The following is a 22,836-nucleotide window of genomic DNA, read 5'->3' as shown; positions in this document are numbered from 1 at the left end:
TGGTGGTGGGCGCCTGTAGTCCCAGCTACTCGGGAGACTGAGGCAGGAGAATGGCGTGAACCCGGGAGGCAGAGCTTGCAGTGAGCCGAGATCGCACCACTGCACTCCAGTCTGGGTGACAGAGCAAGACTCCATCTCAAAAAAAAAAAAAAAAGAATGGGAAGAGGGGAAATGAACTGAGCTTAATGTTCTTAATAATCTACACAGGCACATGAAATATTTTACAAATCCTACTTCACAGGACAGAAAACTCAGGGCCACAAGAGGCAAAGAAGTTTGCCTAAAATAGAGAATAAATGACAGAACCAGACTAGAGAAGAGTTTCTGCACTAGAGTAAAAATCAGAGGATTCTGTACTACCATTTCAAAGAAATAACACTGTATTCCTTCTAGAGTTACTGGTAGTAAAGTTAGAAGTGAACTTCCTAACAATACTTTCCCTACTGTCAGGAAAAAGGGGCGGGGGGGCAACAAGTTCTCAGGGCAGACACAAGGGCCCTGTCCAATGACCTGGTCAAGGTGCTCACAGCTCACCGGGTGACCTTCAAGTCCCATTTTTAATTCCGCAGTGTCTCAGGTGGGCTTCAACACTTCCTGCTACCTGGTTCAGAAGATGCTAACATTGGGATTTACATGACAATGCTCTCAGACCAAAAAAAAAAAAAAAAAAAAGGAAAGATCATTGCTAGTGTTATCTCACCCCTATAAGCTGAATTACTTACGCATTAGGCTGTAAATGTGCTTTTCTGCAACATGTTCCGTAAACAGCTTTATAAGGTCATCTTTTAAGTCTCTGTTAAGCTTGGTTTCGATGTAAAACTTATTCTGAAAAATAAAATAAAATCTTTTTTGTGTATTAATTGGGGAAATGATTAGTCTAATGAACTGGAACACTAAATGTTTTAGAAAACAATGCATAAAGGCATCAATTAAAACAGAAAAACTCAACATCCAACAACAAAAGCCATGCAACTATTAGTTACTTGTCTTTCTGGTACAGAATTGAAAGCATAAAAAAATGTTTTGAACCATACATCTCCAAAAGAACACTGGGAGATATCCAACATTAACTACGACAGGGATGTATAAACATTGTAGAACCACACTGTGTGGAACACCCTTTAAAAATATATCACCAAAAGACAACATGGAGAAACACTAAAGAAAAGTACCCCATTTGTCAATGATCTGGGTTGAAAACAGGCTGTGAACATGCACTGGTTGACTCCCCAGCACACACTCAATTTCACTGATTAAGTCATTCAGCTTCTGGCATTCCCTGGGGACCACCTTTGGTTCAGAGGTAGACACTCAAGGCAGCCCAAGCAGACTTAGAGAAATTGTGACGTGAGGGAAAAATCTCTTGCAGTCATCTTATAACCATGAGGGGAATGTCAAGCCTCTGAGCCCAAGCCTGCAAGTATACATCCAGATGGCCTGAGCAACTGAAGAATCACAAAAGAAGTGAAAATGGCCAGTTTCTGCCTTAACTGAGGACATTATCTTGTGAAATTCCTTCTCCCGGACAATGAGTCTCAGAAGCTCCCTGCGGAGCTCCTGGTCCGAGCACCTTGTGACCCCTGCCCCTGCCCGCCACAGAACAACCCCTTTGACTGTAATTTTTCACTACCTACGCAAATGCTATAAAACTGCCCCACCTCAATTCCCTTCGCTGGCTCTTTTCGGACTCAGCCCACCTGCACCCAGGTGATTAAAAAGCTTTATTGCTCACACAAAAGCCTGTTGGTGGTCTCTTCACAAAGACGCCCGCGACAGGGAACAGGATAAAACAGATGTTACGGACAGCAGAGAGACCAAAAATCAAGTCCTTAGTAATACTATTGAACCACGGATTCAACCAACCCTGGACAGAGCCTTATTTCTGGAGTTTTATTATAAGAGATAATACTCTTCATTATTTACTTAAATCACTTTGAATCATGTTTTCTGTTTCTTGCAGCTGAAATCCTGACTAGAATTACTGGCAAGTCAAAAAAAGGTTTTTTTTGTTTTGTTTTTTGAGACAGAGTTTTGTTCTTGTTGCCCAGGCTGGAGTGCAATGGTGCGATCTCCGCTCACTGCAACCTCTGCTTCCCGGGTTCAAGTGATTCTCCTGTTTCAGCCTCCCGAGTAGCTTGGATTATAGGCGTATGCCACCACACCCAGCTAATTTTTGTATTTTTAGTAGAGATGGGGTTTCATCATATTGGTCAGGCTGGTCTCAAACTCCTGACCTCAGGTGATCCACCAGCCTCTGCCTCCCAAAGTGCTGGGATTACAGGTGTGAGCCACCACGCCCGGCAAAAAAAGTTTTTCGTATTTAAGCGTTAATGCAGAAGAGTAGAAAACACATAGAGGAATGTTAAGTTGCTCACTGATTCTCTCTTAATTTAATTTAAAAAATTTTTTTTGGAGATAGGGTTTCACTCAATTGCCCAGGCTGGTCTCAAACACCTGGCCTCCCACTTCAGCCACCTGAGTAGCTGGGATCACAGATGTGAGCCACTATGCCCAGCCACTGAATTCTTAACACACTTTTTTTTTCTCTCTTTAAAAAATATATAAAAATAAGATGCACATGGTTAAAAAATAGAAAGCATGCAAAAGAGTATGCAACAGAAAGAAGTCTCTCAATGCAGACCTTCTGACCCACTCCCAAAAGGTCCCATTCTACACTGGGAAAACTTCTGTATATTCTTTCTAGGACGTTCCTTGCGTATACATGGATATGCTTTTTTGCCCCTAAAAAAAAAAAAAATACTAGTGTGAAAATATTAAACACAGCATTGTACCTTGCTTTTTCATTTAATGTTGCATCTTGAAGATTTTTCTCTAAAAAAACAGAGTTGTGTTACTTTTAATTGCATATTTTTCTGTGTCTTCCATAAATTATTTAAATAATAGTCCCTACTGATAATATGAATGTTCCTCAATGTTCTATTTTTAAAACCTGCATAATTCTTATATATATTTGTATGTATTTATTTGTATAATAAATTCCTAGAGGTACAATTCTTGAGTCAGATTTTTGCATAGTAAACTCCTAACAATAATGCTAAATAGTCTTCCAAAAAGGCTTTACCAATTTACATTTCCACCAAAAGTGTGAGGAGCTTGTTTCTTTATAGATTCACCAGAACTGAATATTGATCAAACCTTTCCAATTTCACTAAGTTAGCGAAAAAAAAGTTATTTTATTTCTTAAATTGTGATATTGGGTATATTTTCATGTTTATAATCTTTTTTTCTATGAACTGTCTGTTCATATGCTTTGTCCATTTTTCAACAGAAATTTAGGGTTATCTTTTTCCAATTCATGAAAGCTGATTATCACGGAAAGCAAATTTTTGTCTTATATTTTTCCAATTTTGCATTTTTTCCCACTTACTTTTGGCTTACAATATTTTACTATACAAAGGTTTCCAAATTTTGTATTGTCATAGTCTAATATTTTCTTTCATGACTTCTAGATTTGGGTCCTTTTTTCATTCTAACACTATGCATGATTTCTTCGATAATAGTTCTCTAACATTTCATTTTTAAAAGTTTATTCCATTTAGAATTTTTTATAAAGAATAAGGTAGGCCGAGCGCAGTGGCTCACGCCTGTAATCCCAGCACTTTGGGAGGCCGAAGCAGGCGAATCACAAGGTCAGGAGATCGAGATCATCCTGGCTAACACGGCAAAACCCTGTCTCTACTAAAAATACAAAAAATTAGCTGGGTGTGGTGGCGGGTGCCTGTAGTCCCAGCTACTTGGGAGGCTGAGACAGGAGAATGGCGTGAACCTGGGAGGCGGGGCTCGCAGTGAGCCGAGATTGGGCCACTGCATTCCAGCCTGGGCAGCAGAGCAAGACTCCATCTCAAAAAAATAAAAAATAAAAAAATAAGGTAGTGGCTAGGTGGTCATGCCTATTTAGGTTCATGCCTGTAATTCCAGCACTTTGGGAGGCCAAGGTGGATGGATGTTAGAGACCAGCCTGGATAACATACCAAGATCCCACCTCTACAGAAAAAAAAAAAAAAAATTCCTAACATTAGGTATGGAAAAATCTACTCCTTCCTTACTGATCTGAAATGTCACCTTTCTACTAAACTTCTACATTTACTTCAGCTTATTTCTGGGCTCTGTTCCCTTGATCTGTCTATCCCTGCCACCAATGACAATCAATATTAATTACCATAGCCTTCTCATTCATTTTAGTATCAGGTAGTGATAGAGACAGGAGGCAGTCAAATGCCTAGGCAGACAGGGGTGGTTCTCCGGTGAAAGCCCACCTCCAGGCCCAAGACAGTTTAAAGCCTGAAAGCGGGACTGAGAACTTGTCTTCCTGTTTGGCATACTTCCCTCTGATTGACCCCCACCCTTCACCTATTTTACATATATCTACCCTTTCCTAATTGGTTTCCTACACTGTTGTGCCCACCTTGGAGTGGTGTCCTTGCTTTAACCTTTTTTGCATATTCACAAACCAATCAGCATGCACTCCCCATTCTGAGTCCATAAAAGGCCTCAGACCCAGCCACAAGGTGGAGGTGGGGAGACCACCCCCACAACCCCTCTCCGCTGAAAGCTGTTTCATTGCTCAATAAAATTCTTCTCCACCCTCCTCACCCTCCAATGTTCAGCACATCCTCATTCTTCTTGGGTGCAGTACAAGAGCTTGGGAACCGCCAAATGCGGGTACAAACTGTAACACAGGCGAGCTGGGGCACATAAGCGTGGCCGAGCAAGGCCCGGGTGGGGCATTGCCAGCCAGGGGTCCCCAGCTTGCAAAGTGACCAAAAATAAAAAATCCTACATCAGTAGGGCCTCATACGTGAATTCTGATAGTTGAAATTCAGAGTAGGTCTGAAGTTCATTCTTATTTATCTTTTATAAGTTTTACTGGTTATTTTTTTCTACATAAATTTTATCAGAAGAGATTAAGTTAGCTGTCTTCCACATTTCATTTCTAAGTATTTTCCCCATTTTAAATTAATAAAAATTTCAAGCTATTTTCACAACTGAAATTTTTAAATCAAAATTTAGAGCAAAAGTTGATTTGGCAGTATACCTTAAAGTCTTTGAAATAAATTAGCCATCTCTTTGAGACTCTAGTTTATATTCAAGAATAAAAAATAATATAACTGTTTAACTCCCAAAATAAATTTTTCTGCATTTATAGTGCTTTTCTCTCCTAGTATATTGTCCTATTGACATTTAAGACCTGAATGCACAGCATTTTAATGTACCCTTTCTACTCTTTGTAAGTAACTAGAAACCATTAAAAAGAAATAGTATGAAAACTTCAGAAGTACTTAGAAACTCAAGTTAGTCCACCTCTTTTCAACTTTGTCTCAGGTACAGTAATGTTAAATTCCAAAATTGTAAGCAAAAATAAATGTATTTATTTGACCTCTGTAACTTTCAACAAGACCGTAGTTACAATTTATTTTCTAGTTTAATGACAATTTCTTGATATTCATATAGACAGACTTCTAACAAAGACACTAATTTTGACAAATGTTTTTAAAAATTTGTTTCTGTGATAGCGAAAGAAACTTTGCTTATTATGGCACTAGTAGGTTAACATTTCAAACTATTTTCTTTAATATACTTTTCCAACAAAGCAGTACCAAAGTTCAAAGAATTTCTATCTTCTGGACAATAAAAACAATTTACATAACAAATTCTCAAAAGTAACTACAAAGCAAATTCAAGCTCTTAATGTATAAGAAAAGCTGTAGTTAAGCTTTACAATCTAAGATCCCTTATTTGAATTCTGCTAGATGAAAGAGTAAGTCTGAAGTTCATTTATTCTTAATTGGCACAGACCTCTTAAACCCCAGGATCCTACCATAAAGTTTAAGAAAGCAACAATGGCAATACAGAAAAGCGTGAATCACCTTTCTGTCTTATCTATTTTTGTTTTAATAAACTAGCTATTTACCTTTTGATTCAAAATTATGATAAATTAGACTTTTGTTTTTATTACTAATGCACCTAGCCAACATGCTTAACTGGTAAATGCCATTAAAATGGCAGACATGCAAGTCAAGAAACCTATTCACCCACCCTTAACTCCTTTATCCACATATAGGCCCTGTCTTTCAGCTCTGCTTCCATACCTGGTCTCTGCTGAAAACTTTAAAACAGCAAGAATAAGGAGTCTGCTCGCACGGAAATAAAATGTTTGCTCTATCAGTACAGGACATTTAGTTAACACACACTCCTGATCAATAGCCCATGATAGGATTTCACCAAAATGATACAATGTAGCTACCTCCCAGGCTTACACTCTTCCCAATAAGTTAATTCTACTATCCTAGATGCACTTATTCCTAATGTCATCAACAATATTTTTCCTTAGTTTCATGATTCATAAAGGAGTTTTGGCACTTAAACCAAAAGAAAAGGCTTTTTATACATTTCTTTCTTGGTAAAAGGCAAAAACCAGTTTCTCTGGCATTACGTTGACTAGAAAACTCATACTATTAAAATTGTCAGTAACCAATAAATAAGTGTAAATGAAAACCATGAAGTACTACATGGTCCTTTGGAAAGTGCCTTCTAAATTAGAAATAGGGGTAGTTTTGTTTTTGTTAAGTGCATTTTATGGAGAATAAGTAACATTCTTAAGATTGCTATTCACATACAGCAACCTACATGCTACAAAAGGTAGGATCAACCTGAACATCTCATTCACTAGGCTAATAAAGAAGAACAGGGATCATGGTTTCTAAGGGCTCCTCCATTCAACAGGAGCACTAACATTAAGATTCTATGACTCTCGATATTTAAAACAGGGAGGAAGCTGATCAACAAAGTCACAGTCTACAGATTATACTCATAGCATAACTCTCCAAATAAAACAGATCATCAGAATGGCAGCAATGTTTTACTGTTCTATTTTTTATGGAATGATTTACTTGGCATTTTACTTTCTGAGGACAAGAAATCTTATATATCTTTATATTTCTAGAACCAAACACAGTGCCTTCCACATAGCAGAAATAAAATAAGTACTCATGTGGGTGATTGCTAATCTTAATGCCTACTTGTCTATTCAGCAATTGTTACTTACGGAATTTCAAAGCAGAAAAAGGGGAAATAATTAAAGTTCTTCTATGTCAACAATTATCACACATCACTGAAATAACTTAATTTCCATTTCTAACACAAATGTAGTAAAAGAAAAACAGAACATGCTTAACTCTCTGCATCTATTTGTGCTCTGAACAATACACCTAGGTATTTGGGAAGGAGGAAGGAGCTCTAACTTACCATATATATGAAAAGAGGCACAATGCTCTGCAATGCTCCCATATATTGTCCAAGAGCTATATTAAATCTTTCAATATAGAGATCTGGAGGGCTGGCCTGTGAGAAAGAACAGAAGTGTGATCAATCTGGGAAACCAGGGAAAGACCTTCCACCACAATTTGAAACACAAATAGAAGGAATTCAAAATTCATACTGAGATTCACAATAAAAAAAAAAAAAAGACATGTACACTCCGAAGGTAAGACTTCTACCTTTGTTCCAAAATCTACCATGTAAAACTGAGCTTTAGCCATCTTTAAAAGCTATGTAACCTCAACACATTAATTAAAAGGCTTCTTCTTTTACTGCATAAAAAGGTGCACTCAGGCTGGGCGTGGTAGCTCATACCTGTAATCCCAGCATTTTGGGAGGCCAAGGTGTGTGGATCACTTGAGGTCAGGAGTTCAAGACCAGCCTGGTCAACATGGTAAAACCCCATCTCTACTAAAAATACAAAAATTAGCCAGGTAGGGGTGGCAGGTGCCTGTAATCCTAGCCACTTGGGAGGCTCAGGCAGGAGAATCACTTGAACCTGGAGGCAGAGGTTGCAGTGAGCCGAGATCATACCACTGCACTCCAGCCTGGGTGATAGAGTGAAACTTTGTCTCAAAAAAAAAAAAAAAAAAAGATACACTCAACGATAAATGATTTTTAAAAACTATTATTGAATTACATGGATATTCTATATAGAACCAAACTATATTTGAACCTGGAATGAGTTGGGAGGATATTCAACTAAGTGGTACAGGCTTAATGTACTATTAGAATGGCTAATGAAATTTATAATTACCTAAAGCACAGAAATATTCTGATTTCTATGCTAACTTGGTTGTAAACCACTTCTGTAGCTAATTATAAATATTAGTTAGAAAGCATGGACACAAATACTCATACACACCTTCAGCTCTGTAGAGTAGTAAAATACAATACATTCCTCTATTAACTCACTTTTACAAAATACCAAATCATAAAACCATCAAAAGAGAACACTTCCAACTTTTTTATATAGACCGAATAGAATATAGACTGTGTTCCTCGAAAATTCCTACGCTGAAGCCCTAAACCCCTAGTACTGCCATACTAGGAATAAGGAAGTAATTAAGGCTACATGAAGTCACGATGGTAGAGCCCTGATCCTATAGGATTAGTGTCCCTAGATGAAGAAACACCAGAACGCTCAGGTTCTCGCTCCTCCCACAGGGCTCAGAAAAAAGGCCATGTGAGGACTGCAGTGAGAAGGCAGCCATTTACAAGCCAGGAAGAGGGCCCTCACCCGGAACCGAACAGGAAGCACCTTTGTCTTGGACTTCCTAGCCTCCGGAACCATGAGAAACAAATTTCTTTGTTTAAGCCACCCAGTCTATAGTACAGTTGACCCTTGAAAAACCGGAGAGTTAGGGGAGCCAACACCCAAAACACAGTAAAAAAATCTGTGTATAACTTTTCATGTCCCCCCAAATTTAACTACCAATATTGCCTCCTGTTGACCAGAAGTCTCACTGATAACATAAACCATCAATTAAGACATATTTTGTATATTATATGTATCATTTATACTGTATTCTTACAATAAAGTAAGCTGGAGAATAAATATTAACAAAATCATCAAGAAGAAAAAATATATCTATTCATTAAGTGGAAGTATACTATCATAAAGATTTTCACCCTTATCTCCAACAGTGGGAAAAGGGTTGGCCTGGCTGTGTCAGGGGTAGGAGAAAATCCGTGGGTAAGTGGACCTATGCAGGTCAAACCCGTGTTGTTCAAGAGTCAACTGTATTTTGTTGTGGCAGCCCAGTCGAAGACACTGTGTTTACAGAAGTGCATCCATGCATGATTTCATTCTATTCTCTAAAGCTAAATTAATTAGGTCCCATTTTAACACTAAAGAAACACCTAAATGGCCAGTAATTTGTCTAAGATTAGACCGTTAGCCAAATGATAGATCCAGGTCTTCCAACTAAGAATTCATTTCTGGGTCAGAGTGTTGGGGGATGAGCATGCTACAAAACACAATGCAAACAAAACTGATTCTATATAAGAACTAACTTGTGGCAGCCCCACAGCTTATCAAACACATCTTATCAAACACATCTTACACATAAAGTCTTGCTTTCAAATAAGGATATTAAGAAATGCACATGGAAGGATTCCTAAATATTAAATTTTTAAACATGAAATTATAAGACCACTTCAGCTAAGCTGTTTCAGAAATGTCCAAATATTTTGATACTATTTTCAAATAAGATTCATCTCATATTTGAGTTCTACTTAGAAGCTTATATATGTGTAAAGAATTGTCTTTACTTCTTCTAATTCATCTTCCATTACTGAGTACTTACAGGTTTGGTGAACGCTAGGTGCTTTTATTCACATTTCTTTTTTTTTTAATTATTATTATTTTTTGTACATTTTGAGACAGGTCTTGCTCTGTCTTCCAGGCTGGAGTGCAGTACCATGATTACAGCTCACTGCGGCCTCCACCTCCCAGGCTCAATTGATCAATCCTCCCAACTCAGCCACCTCCCAACTAGCTGGGACTACAGGTATGCAGCACTAGGCCTGCCTAATTTGTTTGGGGTTTGATTTTTTTTTTGGTAGAGATGGGGTCTTGCTATATTGCCCAGACTGGTCTTAAATTCCTGGGCTCGAGTGACCCTCCTGCCTCAGCCTCCCAAAGGGCTGGGATTACAGGTGTGAGCCACCACACCCAGCCCATTTCTTTTTCTTAGTCCTTCTAACTGCCTATAAATTGAATGTTATTTCCATTTTACAGATGAGGTGATTTGGGCTCAGAAATAGTCACCTGTCTACAATTCCACAGTGAATAAACCCAAGACCTACAACTCAAACCATGATCAATCCAAGGCCTTCTACATCTACTTAAATTCTCTTTTGGCACTCTGAAACCTTTTTACAAACTTCTCAATGTAGGGCACAACTGTCTACCTCTGGTTGCACAGCAAAGAACAGGACTGACAATGGGAATACTAGCACTCCCCAAAAGACATAAGGCCTCCCTGACTGTTCTTTCTACCTGACCATCTCTCTCTGCACCCACTAAGCTGGCTAACTTCTAGTCATTCCTTCAAAAATATCTGAACTACATGGCCCTTGAGTGGGGCCACTGCACTCACTTCCCTCACTGGGTAGTCTCTGCCACTAACTTCAAGCCCCTGGAGGGCAATATTTGTGTCTTATCTGTGTATCTCCGGTGCTGACCACAGTGCCTGGAACATAGTAGATAAAGAATGCATTGTTTTGCAAGGAAAGGGTCTTGTTTAAATCTAAACTTTGACTCTAAATCTAATTTAGCATTATTTAAATCTAAATTCCTACTTAACAAGGCTGTATGACATTAAGAAATTCATTTTGCCCTCTAAATTTCAATTTCCATATATCCAAAATAGGAAAAATACTAGCTGTGGTACTTCTAAGATATGAAGGAAATCAAAGAAAATTGCATTTTGAAAATGTCAAGTATTACACATGTATATGCAACTAGTAAGTAAACTCCTTTCCGAATTAACTATCCATTGGTCTAATGCTTCAAAAACAATCCAACAACATTTTTGTTTTTGAGATGGAGTCTTGCTCTGTCACCCAGGCTGGAGTGCAATGGCGTCATCTTGGCTCACTGCAACCTCCGTATCCCAGGTTCAAGGGATTGCTCTGTCTCAGCCTGCTGAGTAGCTGGGATCACAGGTGTGGGCAACCACACCCAGCTAATTTTTGTATTTGTAGGAGAGACAGGGTTTCACCATGTTGGCCAGGCTGGACTCGAACTCCTGACCTCAAGTGATCCACCCACTTCGGCATCCCGAAGTGCTGGGATTACAGCCATGAGCCACCACATCTGACCTGATAACATTTTTAAAAGCATTCTTTGTTAACTAAAGAATTTGAGGAAAATGGTTCCATGTTATAAGCAAACTTTTTTTTTTTTTTTTGAGATGGAGTCTCGCTGTGTCACCCAGGCTGGAGTGCAGTGGCGCAATCTCGGCTCACTGCAAGCTCTGCCTCCCGGGTTCACGCCATTCTCCTGCCTCAGCCTCTCCGAGTAGCTGGGACTACAGGCACCAGCCACTACGCCCAGCTAATTCTTTTGTATTTTTTTAGTAGAGACGGGGTTTCACTGTGGTCTCGATCTCCTGACCTCATGATCCGCCCGCCTCGGCCTCCCAAAGTGCTGGGATTACAAGCGTGAGCCACTGCGCCCGGCCGCAAACTTTTACCTATAACTAATGAACAGAATCATATGTAACATCTTCCTCTAAACTGCTTTGAAGAACTCTAAAAATGTTATTTCGGCATTCAAAGAAATAAATTTTAGAAGTATTATGTGAAAAAAAATCTTAAAAGCTGTTGCATTAAAATAATGTTCTCTTTTTACAAAAGATCACTTTATCCAAAAGTTAAAAGTATAAACATTGATCAAAAAGTACATTTACAGCAGGCAGAATAAATAAAATTGAATTCCTTGTTCAAGAACCCCCAGTCTCAAAAGACTATGAGTATTAAAAAGTACTTTCTGTACTGAATCAAATGTCAGCACACAGCTTTTTCTACAGAGTAAAAAAGTACATTTCATGTAGCCCTTATTCAAAACCTTTTAAATGACAGGACTATAAATTTTAACAGTCTTCTAAAATAAACCTAATCTCCTTCCAAAGAACCTAGAAATAAATGTCATTTTAAAAAAAACCTAATCAAATTGTTTCTCCTTAAAATTTAAGTTCAATACACTCTAGGCCCCATTGGGGAAACTGTTACCTATTTGATTTACCTTATTTCAACATGACAGTATTTGGCTTGGACATTCAAGTTTTTACCCCTAAACAAGCAAGCTTTGCTTTTTCCCCAAAGAAAACAAGAAAAAAACTGCCAGAAAAATAATAACCATTGTTACAGGATCTTTGGGGTGTTGTTTTTCTGGCCAGAAACCCCCGTGGCCGGTGGCGCCTTTACCTGAGGTTTGCTCAGGCCCCCTGGGCTCATTTTGCCCACTCGACCTGGCAGGCTGCGCTCGGCTCACGCTACTGGCCTGGGTCCCACACCTGCCAAGGGCAAGTCAGGTGTGGAATGGCAAGGGGTGTGTGAGCGAGCATGTGGTCCTGCCACTGCGCACAGTCAGACATGATGGCTGTTGCTGCAGGGCAGGCAGCTCCAGGTGCTGGCACAGGTGCCAGCTCTCTGAGAGGCTCTGATTGGACCAGGCACACCACAAGCAGCTTCCACAGATGGCACTGGCAATTATGGTGGTGCCTGGAAGCTTGAAACTCCAAGAACCAAAGGGCCCCAAAGAGGGAGTCACAGCCCTGGCTCAGGGAGCTCCCAGGTCGGGCCTTCCTGAAGGGCCACAGCTCTTCTTTCCTCCTCTTTGCCCGCAATGTGGCGAGCAAGTGGCATGTCTCAGCCCTGTTTGTGTTACAACTCTTTTAGCCTCGCCATTCAGTGGGTCCTGAGTTCTTGTCCTGCGACCAGAAGAAAAGGTACGCAGAAAAGTGGAGGAGCAAGACGAAGAGGAGCTTCACTGAGCAACAGAACAGCTCAGAGGAAACCTGAAAAGAGCAGCTCCTTTCCACAGCTAGGGTGTCCGGACGAGTGTTCAGCTCCTAGCAGAAAGGGTAGCTCCTCTCTGCAGCTGGTCGTCCCACTGTTTGCAGAGCTCTCAGCAGAAAACTGGCCCTAAAGTGAGTGGCTCCTCTCTGCAGCTGGTCATCTCAACAACTGTTCAGCTCTGGGTAAGCCCAGGGCTTTTATGGGCCCAGAGGAGAGGAAGTACATGCCCATTGGTCCATGGCCAGCCACAGGCAAGCCTGGAAAAGGCACAAGTTATCACTCCAGTCTGTAGGACTGGCAGCCTGGCCCCCAGCCTTCAGGCCCTCCTTAGCTTGAAGTTGGGGGCCTCACTGGGGACCCGCCCTCTTCCACCCAGGAACCTGTCTGCCTCCTGCTGCCATTCATGGCACCCAGGCTGTAGGTGCCAAGGGGTGCCTGCAGGCCAGCGCCAAGCTGCCCTCAGCAGCCCTCGGCTTCCTTTCTGTGCTTGTCGGTGCCCAAAGTCCAGAGGGGGCCGAGGCAGCAGGGGGCTGGTGTGTTAGCACTGCCCTGAGAGTGTGCACAGCTGGCTAGGCTGCGACAGCACCTGGGCTCACCCCCAGTTTTGCTCCAAGATCAGAGTGGGTGCCGATAGCCTGGAGAAGCCAGGCAGTAGGAGCAGACACTTCTGAGCCTTCGAGGGCAGGGGGTCCTTCCTGTGCCCCTAAGAATGCAGGAATGCCTGAGTCCACAGCTGTGGATTGGGTGGCTGCAGCAGCACCCAGTGTGCTCCCATCCCAACTCAGAAGAGGCTCCTGCTGGCTCCATGGAGCATGCAGCCCCACCCACGACGCCTCCCTGCTACAGCGGCATGATGGCAGTAGTCACTCCAGATGGGCCGCCACTGCCATCACCATTACTCCAAACTTGCTCCAATTTTTCTTAACAGATCTAGATTCCCTGAGTTTTGTAATATAGCTGTGTGAGAATATTTTTTAAATAATGAGTAATGCATTCATCTGGTTTAAAATTCAAATGAGTTCAAATGGGTTTAGAGTAAGTTTTCCTTTCATTCCTTCCTCCCTGAACCAACTAATACTTTATATCCTTCCAGAAGAACTTCATGTCTGTACTAGAAAATAAATGTCCCATTTATATATATATATATATATATATATATATATAGCTCTTTATACACAAATGCTAAGGTATAATCACACACATCTGCACTTTCCCTAACAACGTATCTTGTAGTCAGTTTTATTCCAGTGGTTCTCGCTAACATTTTGGTCTCTGGAAACCTTTACATTCCTAAAAACAACTCAAGATTCCAAAAAGCTTTTTGTTTATATTCAGGTTGTATCTATGAGTATTTACCATAATAAAAATTAAAACTAGGTTCTAAAAATACATATTAATTCATTCTAAAATGACAATAACAAACTCATCACCATCTTATTTTTATGAAAAATAACTATTTACCAAAACAAAATTTAGTAAGAGGAGTGTCACTGTTTTTACATTTTTGCAAGTCTCTTTAGAGCCTAGCTTAATAGAAGACAGCTGGATTCTCGTATCTGCTTCTGCAATGAAATCAGTTGTGAAGTGTAATTTTCTGAAGCGATCAATGAATTTTCTGTACTCTATTCCATTAAAAACCACTGGTCTATCTTCTACTTTGAATGGATCTTTTCCATATACATTTTATTACATCACACACTGGTCATTTGGAAAATACTGATTCTCTGAGTTATGCAGATCTTCCCAATGTTGATTTCATTAGACAATATAAAAAAAATACATCTCTGATGAGACAGTATCAACACCTATCTCATCAGAAATCTTTTTAAGTATTGGGAAGCTATCAAGGTCATAGTGGTAGATACAAATTTTCCAAAATTTTAATTTTCACTTCAAAGCTCAAATTTCATTATTGGCAACAGATACTGTCAGTCATTTTCCTTGAAGTGACAATCTTAGTTCACTAATTTCTGAGAAAATGTCTGTCAAATACCAAAGTCTAACCATAGTTTGTCAGTCATTTTTTCAAGTGAAAATAGTGTTCTATGCGGAAAAGCAGGGTTAGTTCAAAATTCATACAATAACATAAGCACCTTTTCTCAAAACCGCCATTGTACTCTGGTATGCAGTGTCCCATTTCTTTACATAAAATATTTTTTAAAGTATAAAGTCACAATTTAATAAAATTAATAGTTTCCTCTGTTTCATCTAGGACATTCTCAATGAAAACGGCTTCCTCACCCCACAAGCATGTGGAAATGAAGATTCATGCTAAGGCACCAGCATCTATCCATCATTATTTATAGACCCCTCTGAAAGGCTTTCGGGGACCCTCCTTAAACACACACACTTTAAGAATATCTATTTCTGTAAGACACTTGAATGTACTATTTATTTAATCAGATGTCATATTGATAGCTTGGTGCTAATCCTTTGTTACCAGATTGTTGCACTGAGTAACTTCATATAGATGCTATAGACAATAATTTCAAAACAACTTTTAAATTAAAAAGGTAGAACTAGATAATAGTCTTATGCATAATTATATAAAAAATAATTTCAGTGTCCAGTTTAAATAGTCAAATCTGCGAAATACCACTAAAAATATATACATATACATACATGGTCCTAGTGTGAGAAATGCCTTACAGCAAGAAAGGAAAAGACACATTTGATATACATACCACACCTTCACAGAAGGGAAGGGGAAAGAAAGCTTGTCATCTTTAATTTTCAAAGCTAAACAAGGAAGGCTTGTTGGTCAGTCACTCTAATTTGATGTATATTAATAATTTTAGAAGAGGATTATTTGTTTAAATAATTTTACTAGTCAACAGACTTAAATATATTATCATGTGGGTCGGTACTGCCCGAAGGAACTTTCTGTGATGATGGGAATGTTCTATATCTGCACTGTCCAGTATGGTAACCACTGGCCACGTGTGGCTATTGAGCCTTGGAATGTGATTAATTAAACTAAGGAACCAAATATTTACTTCATTTTAATTGTAATAGTTACACATGACTAACTGGACAATGCAGATGTAAAATACAAATGAGTTCTACAATTTCATATTTATATCCCTCCTCCTCTACCTACCCCCATCCTCGTCCCCATCCAACCAAAATGAAACATGAAAAAAATTAAGAATATGTGCTTTTATCTTCACAAAAGCATTCTGGTTGTCTTCAAGTAAGTAAGTGACTTTTGCATGCTAGAATGAAGTAGACAGGAAGAAGGGATGGAAGAGAAGGACCTAATAAACATGACAAAACATGTATCTTTGTAGAAGTAATAGATGTTCATTGAAATTTTTAAAAATTTAAAATGCAACTATAGAAAAATAACTACTACCGGCCGGGCGCGGTGGCTCACACCTGTAATCCCAGCACTTTGGGAGGCCGAGGCAGGCAGATCACAAGGTCAGGAGGTCGAGACCATCCTAGCTAACATGGTGAAACCCCGTCTCTACTAAAAATACAAAAAATTAGCCAGGAGTGGAGGAGGGTACCTGTAGTCCCAGCTACTCGGGAGGCTGAGGCAGGAGAATGGCATGAACCTGGGAGGCGGAGCTTGCAGTGAGCCAAGATCGCGCCACTGCACTCCAGCTTGGGCAACAGAGCAAGACTCTGTCTCTAAAAAAAAAGAAAAACAACCACTACCAACAATGGTAGAAAATTGTTACCATTTTGGTATCTTTGTTCTTTTTTTTTTTTTTCCTGTGTGCATGTGTCTGTTTCTAAACAAATATGGCTTATTTTGTAACCTGATTTTATCACCCAGCTACAGATCATCACCATCTCTCCCTGGTCAAATTTCTTCCTATAACCTAATTTTAACAACTGTTTGGACACATCATTGTCTATTTCATCAGTCCCTTGTCACTGGATACTTAGGCTATGCTTTGCTGTTTATGTTATCCAGGTCCGCATGGATACTTCTAATTCAGACTAGCACTCTAGCTGTGCAAATATGTTGAGTGGCATCAGCAACAACACAAACTTATTCTTTTTTGAAACAGAGTCTCACTCTGTCGCCCAGGCTGGAGTGCAGTGGCGCCATCTCGGCTCACTGCAAGCTCCGCCTCCCGGGTTGACGCCATTCTCCTGCCTCAGCCTCCTGAGTACCTGGGGCTACAGGCGCCCACCATCACACCTGGCTAATTTTTTGTATTTTTAGTAGAGACAGGGTTTCATCGTGTTAGCCAGGATGGTCTCGATCTCCTGATTTCGTGATCCACCTGCCTCGGCCTCCCAAAGTGCTGGGATTACAGGCGTGAGCCACCGCGCCCAGCCCACAGTCTTATTCTTAAACATAAGATACACTGCACTCCCTGCTTAAGAGAGAGACTAGGTTCAGGAACAATGGTACATTTCCATAGACCAATGGACCTCAAAGAATGCTTCTCTCCAAATCACCTGAAGGGACTGGTAATGATGCAGATTCCTTTGCCACACTCCAAAGTCTTGATTCAGAAACTTTCCAGAGGTGTGTATTTTTAGTGAGAACTTCAGGAAGTCTGTAAATAGCTGGCCCACCTGTTAAGCATTTAGGAACCTCTACACCTTAAGCCTCTTCCAAGAAATGAGAAGAGCTCTACAGGAAGGAAGTCTGCAGGATTCAAGAGAAAACAGTACTAATCACCCACGTAACACAGGCATTTACTGCAGGACAATTTAGCTGCAAACTGCACTGAAATCAGTAAAAATATGATACACTAACATTTTAACATTACGGTTAGACTACAGGTGAATTTTTCTCTTAAAAGTTAATGGCTTCTTGACTAGTATCAAATTCAGGGAGTATAAAGTTATTAAACTATAACTCAAGTTCCACCTCAGCTTAGAATGCAGAAAGCTGTGAAAGAACATCACTCCCACTCTTATGGTAAGAAAAAGCTGGTTAACCAAAATATCATAATTTTTTTAGCTCATCAGACACCTCAGGTTTCTTTAACTTACATTTGCAATGTCCAACTAGGTGAGAAGAATTTCAGAGTGATAAGCTACTCTAAAGAAAATAAAGGACACATGAACTATTTCTCTGTTGGTGATGGTAGTCATAAAAGCAGGTAAGCAAACAACAGAAACTGTAATGAATCATTAAAGGCCAAGTGTGAATTAACAGTGTAGAATCGCTGGGAGCTTCAACACAAGGGCAGTCAGCGCCAGCGCCTCCTCTCCAACTCTTTTCCATGGGTTTCCACTGGGTCATCAAGAGAAGGACTGGGGGCAGTGAAAGAAATCTGAGAGGCCATCCTCCATAGCGAGATGTGCCGGGCTTAGTAAGACCTGAGGATGAAGCAGGAATACCTGAAGAAGCAGATGAACACATCATGGGGTCCTCCATGACAAAAAAGGTGGTGATTAACTGCCAATGAAAGACATGAACAAAAACTGCCTGTGCCCTAGAACCTACCCAGATTCAAAGCAAAAGTCATTTGCTGAAGGGAAGGGGTAAGAAACTCTGCACCCTGGTGACCCTTCTTTGACCTTAGGCGAAAACTGTCTACCATTGGAAGACAGGCAGGTGATCCTCCAGCCCTCCTGACAAGCAAAGGTCAGCAACCATTTTCAGGATGGTAGAAAATCCACTCATGCCCAGGTTTCCACACTATTATGAAGCAAAAATATACTGCTGCTGATGGAAGCACAGGAAACTTGCTTACTCCCAAGGTTCCCCAAAGATACAAGGTAAAATTTGGTTGCCACAGGGTGTGTGCGGGGCAGGACAGGGGAGGGGAGAGTGGGGGAGGGAACTCACCTGCACACTAGACCAGAGATCAACAAACTAGAACCTGTGGGCCAAATCTTATCTACACCCTGTTTTTATTAAGTACAGTTGTTTTGGAACACAGCAATGCCCATTTTTTATGTAATCTGTGTGGCTGCTTTCATCTGCACCAGCAGAGTTGAGCACAGGAGCTAGACAAAGACCACACGGCCCATGAAGAGATTTATTTTTATTTCTTTAATTTTTTTTTTGAGACGGAGTCTCGCTCTGTCGCCCAGGCTGGAGTGCAGTGGCGCGATCTCAGCTCACTGCAAGCTCCGGCCTCCCGGGTTCACGCCATTCTCCTGCCTCAGCCTCCCAAGTACCTGGGACTATAGGCGCCCGCCACCACGCCTGGCTAACTTTTTGTATTTTTAGTAGAGACAGGGTTTCACCGTGTTAGCCAGGATGGTCTTGATCTCCTGACCTCATGATCCACCCGCCACGGCCTCCCAAAGTGCTGGGATTACAGGCGTGAGCCACCACGCCCGGCCAAGGCATGCCCATTTTAAGCAGAAACTGTTCTTTTTAAGCTAAACTGTTCTTTTTATATTCAATGTCCAACATTCAATAAAAAACTAAGACCAAATAAACAAAAACACAGCCCACTGTCAAGAATTATGTCAAGAATTAAACATTCAACATGCACAGAGATGTCCCACATGAAGGAGCTATCATAGACACTTTAAAATAACTATGATTAATATATGCAATGACCTAGTAGAAAAGGCAGATAACATGAACAAAAAGATGGGAGAATTTCAGCAGAACAATGGAAACTACTTTTAAAAGAGTCAAATGGAAATGTTAAAAATTCTCAAATAGTTTATTCCAAGTCCTTTAACATTTATTCCTATAATAAGTACAACTTTGGCATTTTTGTATCCCATACAAATGCACCTGGATGCCATCTCAAGGATCCTTAATACTATTTTCTCAATCAAATTGGGAATTTCTTTTTCTAAAAATCTTGCCTTTAGATGACTAACTATAGCGAAAACTACTAATAGGTAATATGCTTTTAGTCTAGCTTATTCCATGACGTTCCGGAGCAATACCATACTGCCACGGACAAATGTGTCAAGGATCTAGAAGCACACCCATTACGCACTGGAAGCTGACAAAGATGCTTCATAAAAATGGAATTCTTGGCCGGGCGTGGTGGCTCACACCTGTAATCCCAGCACTTTGGTAAGCCAAGATGGGCAAGTCACCTGAGGTCAGGAGTTCAAGACCAGCCTGACTAACATGGAGAAATCCCGTCTCTACTAAAAACATAAAATTAGCCGGGTGTGGTGGCATATGCCTGTAATCCCACCTACTCAGGAGGCCAAGGCAGGAGAATCGCTTGAATCCGGGAGGCAGAGGTTGCGGTGAGCCGAGATGGTGCCATTGCACTCCAGCCTGGGCAACAAGAGCTAAACTCTGTCTCCAAAAAAAAAAAAGGAATTTCTTTCCAAATAGACAAATACATCTGACATTCCATTCTCATTCTTGCTATCCAGATATTATTTCCGTATTAGAATAAAATCCAAAAAATAGTGACATAGAAGGTAACTGATCTTCAGGAGCTATTTAAGAGCTGTAACATACATATTAGACACTTCTCATAGAAACTGTAAGCATAGTTTTCAACTGAAAACTACAATAAAGTCAACTGAGTCTAAGACAGAAGATATTTCTCTTTTCACTTAGATCTTCTACCTCTTAAGCTACTATTATATGAAATTATTTTCTTGATTTATTTCTAAAATAAGACTTCATTTTCCAAATACTATTTGGACTTAATAAACTGAATTAAATCTGGCTTCTGTGTTCCTGGGTTCATTTAGCTTATCTATATGAAATAATCTGTAATCTAATATTAGCTTTTAAAGTAACTAGCTAGGTACCACTGAGCAGCTATAAAAGGTTCAAGGATTACTAAACGGAGAAATATCCAAAGAAGCCAGATAGGCTACGCTGACTTCTCACTTCCCCACATACTTTATCTCTATGTAACACTTAGCAAACACTAACTTACTTACACTACTTACACCTATTTGCTATTATTTTGGAAAGGAAACCTTTTTCCTTATCTTTTCTAACTTAAGTTACACAGTTTGGTCTCAAAGAAAGTATATCTTAAAAAGAATACAATTCATAATTGTACTCTGTACACCATGCAAATGTACTCTGTGCAAATGCAAATAGCTATTTATGTGATTTTACTCTCCTGCTCATTTTCCAAGTTCTGGATGATGTTTTACCTGGAACAAATACATGCCTCTGGTAATGTCAGTGGTAAAGCCAGAATATGTTTTTGTAATCAACTAATACCAAGTACTTTTTACTGGATCTCTATTTTTGGGCCTAGTATTATGTTAAGTCCTATGAAGGGACATGAAAACGCAAACAAAATCCTTTCTTTCAAAGGAAGATAGTAAACTTATTAGAATCATAGTATGAATGAGAGCCTATTAAATGATTGAGGATTAGGGTGTCTCCCTGGCAAATTCTTGGGTTTGCAATGACAACTGCTTTAAGTTCTAGTAGAGATGAAAAAAATAGATCTCCATATAACTTAGAAACATTTTCAGTAGAACACACATGTAAAGGGCTATTTACCAGTTGCAATGATATTTATTTTATTTGAAACCTATGAAGAAAGGACATCAAGCAATTTTCTCAATATCTAAAATCTTATTCACTTTAGCAAGGAATAAACCGAGTATTTGGAGGAGGAAAGTTTTCTTAGGATACACTTTGTAGTACAAGAGATTTAGAAATTAAAACCTTTAAAACGCATAAAAAATTTCAAATGACCATACACAAGATAACCAGTTGAGTTATGCTGCCACCCACTGGACAAAAAATAAATAGCAACGCAATCCTTGCTCTGATTTTAACCACCAAGGGACTAGCTCAGTTTATTGGCAATCTGGCAGTAAAGATTTTATATGCAAATTGGAGTCTATAAATAGTGAATCAAAGTTAAGTACTGTTGGCTGATTATGGTTTAGTTTCTATTAATTTCCATTATTAATTTATTTGACAGTCAACTTACTTATTTTGCTTAAAACCAAGATACAGTTAGACATCATTACTCTAATTTTATTAAAATGGTTTAAATGTAATCAGTTAACTTCCTTTTAATTAAAAGTTAAATACTTAAACTACTGTAAATTCTGCCTTATTTGAGATAAAAATTGCAACATTTCCCAGCACCTTCGTCTCTGTGGTCTCTCCTCAACAGGACCCTGAATGCAGGTTAGCAATACCGGCGCTAATCCTCCCACTTGAATGTTACTGTCCTGGCCTAGGAACCAAATCTCTGTGTCAACACTGTTTACTGGGGCTAACGTACAGTGTGAGTTCCAAAGCACTGACAAAAGAACTGTTAATGGGTCACTGACTATAAAACTACTATATCAAAACGCCAGAGTATTTTTATTTGGTGAAAATATACTCTCTTTCAGATAACACATTAGCATATACTATAAATGTATCAACATTACCTGGGGAGAAAATGCCTCACAATTGTTTCAATGGATTCTGGATTCAGAAATACACATAGAAAAAATGAAATGAGGAAGTGTCATTTAAGACAGTTTTAAAAGATTTTATATCCATCTGTCCATTATAGTAGTCCCCCACCTTATCCAGTTTCCCTTTCTGAGATTTAAGTTACCCAGTCAACCACAGTCTGAAAATATTAAACAGAAAACTCCAGAAACCAACTTTCTTTTTTTTTCCCTTGAGACGGAGTTTCGCTCTTGTCACCCAGGCTAGAGTGCAATGGTGCGATCTCGGCTCACTGCAACCTCCGCCTCCCAGGTTCAAGCAATTCTCCTGCCTCAGCCTCCTAAGTAGCTGGGACTACAGGCATGTGCCACCATGCCCGGCTAATTTTGTATTTTTTTTTTTTTAGTAGAGATGGGGTTTCTCCATGTTGGTCAGGCTGGTCTAGATCTCCCGACCTCAGGTGATCTGCCCGCCTCAGCCTCCCAAAGTGCTGGGATTACAGGCGTGAGCCACAGCGCCCAGCCACAATTTTTAAGTTTTAAACTGCATGCCCTTCTGAGTAACGTGATGAAATCTTAACACCATCCAGCTCCATCCCACCTGAAATATCTATCAGCACTTTGTCCAGCATATGTACACTGTTGACACTATCCATCTGTCAGTCACTTAGCCATCTCGGTTATCAGTTCAAC

General features: G+C 39.8%; 1 protein-coding gene across 2 annotated transcripts in view; it reads right to left on the bottom strand.

The window, feature by feature from the left end:
* The window catches only part of CACUL1 (CDK2 associated cullin domain 1), a 75,248-nt gene that overhangs the window by 20,559 nt on the left and 31,853 nt on the right, over positions 1-22,836 (bottom strand). For both annotated transcript variants that reach the window (XM_055247626.2, XM_055247616.2), the window contains exons 4-5: positions 7,267-7,362; positions 723-825 (exon numbers count right to left, since the gene is read on the bottom strand). In XM_055247626.2, the coding sequence (XP_055103601.1) occupies positions 723-825; positions 7,267-7,362 (199 nt within the window). The remainder of the gene's footprint in view (positions 1-722; positions 826-7,266; positions 7,363-22,836) is intronic.

The sequence above is a fragment of the Symphalangus syndactylus genome, chromosome 2, assembly GCF_028878055.3.
Source record: "Symphalangus syndactylus isolate Jambi chromosome 2, NHGRI_mSymSyn1-v2.1_pri, whole genome shotgun sequence".
Lineage (NCBI taxonomy): Eukaryota > Metazoa > Chordata > Mammalia > Primates > Hylobatidae > Symphalangus > Symphalangus syndactylus.
The sequence above is the reverse complement of the archived record's forward strand: the minus strand, read 5'-3'. Positions and strand labels throughout refer to the sequence as shown.